Here is a 3,778-nt window from a genome sequence, read left to right as displayed (position 1 = left end):
CAGTTGAAATTTCTGAGTCATCTTCAAGGGTAGTCCCATGTAGAGCACACTGAAATAATCCAATCTGAAAGTAATTTCTTTGCAAAAAGGACTGAAGCTGTCAAACCAGCTAGAGCTGAAAAAAGACATTCCCAGCCACTGAACCACCTGTCTCCAGTGACAATGTTGGATCTAAAGGTACCCCAAAGCTGTGGACCTACCCCTTCCAAGGGAGACCAATGTAGTGGAATTTACAACAGGTTCTGTTTTGTGGGAGACTCAATGAAGAAACCAAAGCCTGTTTTAAGGTTGTTTACTCAGTGGAGTACTTCACTGGAGTAGAGATCACACCCTAACTGCTACCCAGCCATTAAATCCACCCTTTTATTGCTTTTCATACGACATAGCCCTAGAAACAGCAGGACAGCCAATCAGATACAGTCACCCCCTCAGACCATACAAGTGAATACATCAGCTCTTTCGGGTAAACAGCGTAAACTGCAACTTTTTACACATTCTCTGTCCTTCAAAATGGCCACTGCCAGAGATTACAGCAGCATAGAGTGAATGTCTGCCTCGACTTTGCTCTAATGGCAGCATAGGCCACATCACTAACCCCACTCATAATAGGATGTCTTCCCACCTCCTGAGCATGAGAATTCTGGACACATAACACCTCTATCTTTTCAGGATTTATCCTCAATTTATTGCTCCACTTCAGACCATCACCATCTCCAAACACCAGTTCAACACCCCAACAGCCTCCTTTGATTCAGATGAAATTGAAAAGCAGAGCTGAGTGTCATCTGCATATTGATTGCACCTCACTCCACATCTCCTTATGACAGCTCCCTGTGGCTTCAGATAAATGATAAATAGCATGGGGGACAAGATGGAACCCCATGGAACCAAACAGGACAGTTCCCACAGTGTGGAGAAATAGCCTTTCATAAATACTTTTTGGAAGTGGTTCTGGAGCTATGAGTAGAATCATTGAAACACAGTGACCCTAACTTCACCTCCCTGGGATGCTCCAGAAGGATACCATGGTCAACAACATCAAAAACTGCTGAGAGATCAAGGAGCCCAAGCAGGGTCACATTGCTCCTATCTGTCTCCTCATAGATATCATCATCTAGGGTGACCAAGGCAGATTCAGTGCAAAGCCTAAGCCTGAACCAGAATGTAACTGTTCCAATCAGATTCCTCCAAACATCCTTGAAGCTGGACTGCCATCACTTTCTCAAGCACCTTGCCCCAAAAGTGTATATTTGCCACTGGGATATAGTTACGTAACACTTCTGGGTCTAGGGAGTTCCTCTAAAGGAGGGGGTGCACCACCTCCTACTTCAAGGCTGATGGTACCTCCCCCTCCTCCAATGAAGCATTTATCACTCCCTAGACCCATCTATCATACAGAAAGTGGGATTGGACCAAGATGAAGGAGGTGTGAAAATTGGAGGGAGAAATATCAATAATTTAAGATATGCAGATGATACCATACTACTAGCAGAAACCAGTAATGATTTGAAATGAATGCTGATGAAAGTTGAAGAGGAAAGCACAAAAGCAGGACAACAGCTAAATGTCAGAAAGACTAAAGTAATGACAAGAGAAGATTTATGTAACTTTACAGTTTACAATGAGGACATTGAACTTGTCAAGGATTATCAATACAATACCTTGGCACAATCTTTAACCAAAATGGAGACAATAGTCAAGAAATCAGAATAAGGCTAAGACTGAGGAGGGCAGCTATGAGAAAACTAGAAAAGGTCCTCAAATGCAAAGATTTGAATGCAAAGATTTGAACACCTAAAATCCAGATCATACAGACCATGGTATTCCCAATCTCTATGTATGGTTGTGAAAGTTGGACAGTGAAAAAAGCAGATGACAGAAAAATCAAATCATTTGAAATGTGGTGTTGGAAGAGAGCTTTGTGGGTACTATGGACTGCCAAAAAGAGAAATAATTGGGTGTTAGATCAAACTAAACCAGAATATCACTATACGCTGAAATGATGAAACTGAGGTGATCATACTTTGGACACATAATGAGAAGATATGATTCACTAGAAAAGACAATAATGCTGGGGAAAACAGAAGGGAGTAGAAAAAGAGGAAGGCCAAACAAAAGACAGGTTGATTCCAAAAATGAAACCACAGACCTGAACTTATAAAATCTGAACAGGGTGGTTTGTAACAGAAGCTATTGGAGGTTGCTAATTCATAGGGTCACCATAAGTCGTAATTGGCTTGAAGGCACATAACAACACCCATCCAGTCTATCCCTTAAAGGCAGCTGTAAGAAGTCATATATGTGAATTTCCCTTTTTTTAATATCCATTATACAAGAAAGAAACAATTTTAAAAAGAGGGTGAAGATAAATAAAGACGGAGAAAAAAAGTGGAGGTGGCAGTGGGCAATCTGTATGACACAATTACAAATATTGAAATAGTACTATTACAAGGTAAAACATTGCAGGACCAAACATTCATATGCAGAACAGGACACAATCCTATTTTCAAACAACTCTAAATATTGTTTTAGAGGAATCTGCAAAATTTAAGAATTTCCACAAAGCAGTCTTGATTTCTTTGTTTCTCATGCAGTAGATAAATGGGTTCAGTGTGGGAGGAATTATGGTATATATCACAGCAAAAGATATATCTAGATCAGAAGGTACATCATTGAAAGCCCTTGCATAGGCAAATAGTCCACTGAATATGAGCAGCAAGACAACAGTGAGGTGAGGAAGGCAAGTGGAGAGGGCTTTTTTCTTGCCATGAACAGAAGGAATTCTGAGCACTGCGGAAAAGATCTGCATGTATGTTATTATGATGAAAATGAAGCATCCTAGTCCCACAAAAAATCCTAGAGCAATAAGCCCAATTTCAACTAAGTAAAAGTCAGAGCAGGAGAGCTTCAATAACTTTGGGATTTCACAGAAGAACTGATTCACAGCATTAGAACAGAAGGTGTTTGCAAAGGTGCTACTAGTGTGCAACATGGCATAAAGAAGACTAGTAAACCACACAATGGCTGCCATCTGAAGGCAGGCTCCTTTGTGCATAATTGTCTCATATTGTAATGGGTTGCAGATGGCAACATAGCGGTCATGTGCCATTACGGTTAGAAGGGAAAGATCTGATGCTCCAAAAAAGAAATAAAAGAAAACTTGAGCCACACACCCAGAATAAGAAATTGACCAATTGTTCATAATGGAATTGGTCATAGATTTGGGTATGATGACAGAAACAATACCTAAGTCCATCAGGGCCAGGTTTGTTAGGAAAAAGTACATTGGTTTATGAAGGTGATGGTCAAGGGCTACTGCAGCAATGATGAGAAGATTCCCAGTCATGGCTGTGAAGTACAATGCTAGAAACAAAAATACATATAAGATCTGTAGTTCTCGTACTTCTGAGAATTCCCATAGCAGAAATGTAGACACAGAAGAAGAATTGCTCATTTTCTCTTCAGTACTTACATGCAGTCTGTAGAAGAAAGAAGCCAGGACGTGTTAAACTACTCATATTTTTATCAGTTAATTTAAACAGGATTCATTAATTATGACTATGAAATCCACCAGATATTCCTTGATTAAACCAATAGATGGCAAACAATTGTGATTAGCAAAGATGCTGTAATAATCAAATTTGTAAGTTGAAAATGGTATATGTATTGTTATCAAATTATCAAGAGTGCTGATGTCAATATAACAAATATTAATGTTTTTGTAATACAAAGTAAGATTGATTATGTTAACATGTTTTCTATTCCTGCATACTCTGCT

At 39.4% G+C, this 3,778-nt stretch overlaps 1 protein-coding gene across 1 annotated transcript; it reads right to left on the bottom strand.

Annotated features, from left to right (window-relative positions):
* Nucleotides 1–2,506: 2,506 nt before the first annotated feature.
* On the bottom strand, nt 2,507–3,454 carry LOC133367710 (olfactory receptor 14I1-like). Its single transcript, XM_061591809.1, has one exon. The coding sequence runs from the start codon at nt 3,452–3,454 to the stop codon at nt 2,507–2,509; it is 948 nt and encodes a 315-aa protein (XP_061447793.1).
* Nucleotides 3,455–3,778: the final 324 nt, after the last annotated feature.

The sequence above is a fragment of the Rhineura floridana genome, chromosome 11 (assembly GCF_030035675.1).
Source record: "Rhineura floridana isolate rRhiFlo1 chromosome 11, rRhiFlo1.hap2, whole genome shotgun sequence".
In the NCBI taxonomy this organism is placed as follows: domain Eukaryota; kingdom Metazoa; phylum Chordata; class Lepidosauria; order Squamata; family Rhineuridae; genus Rhineura; species Rhineura floridana.
The sequence above is the reverse complement of the archived record's forward strand: the minus strand, read 5'-3'. Positions and strand labels throughout refer to the sequence as shown.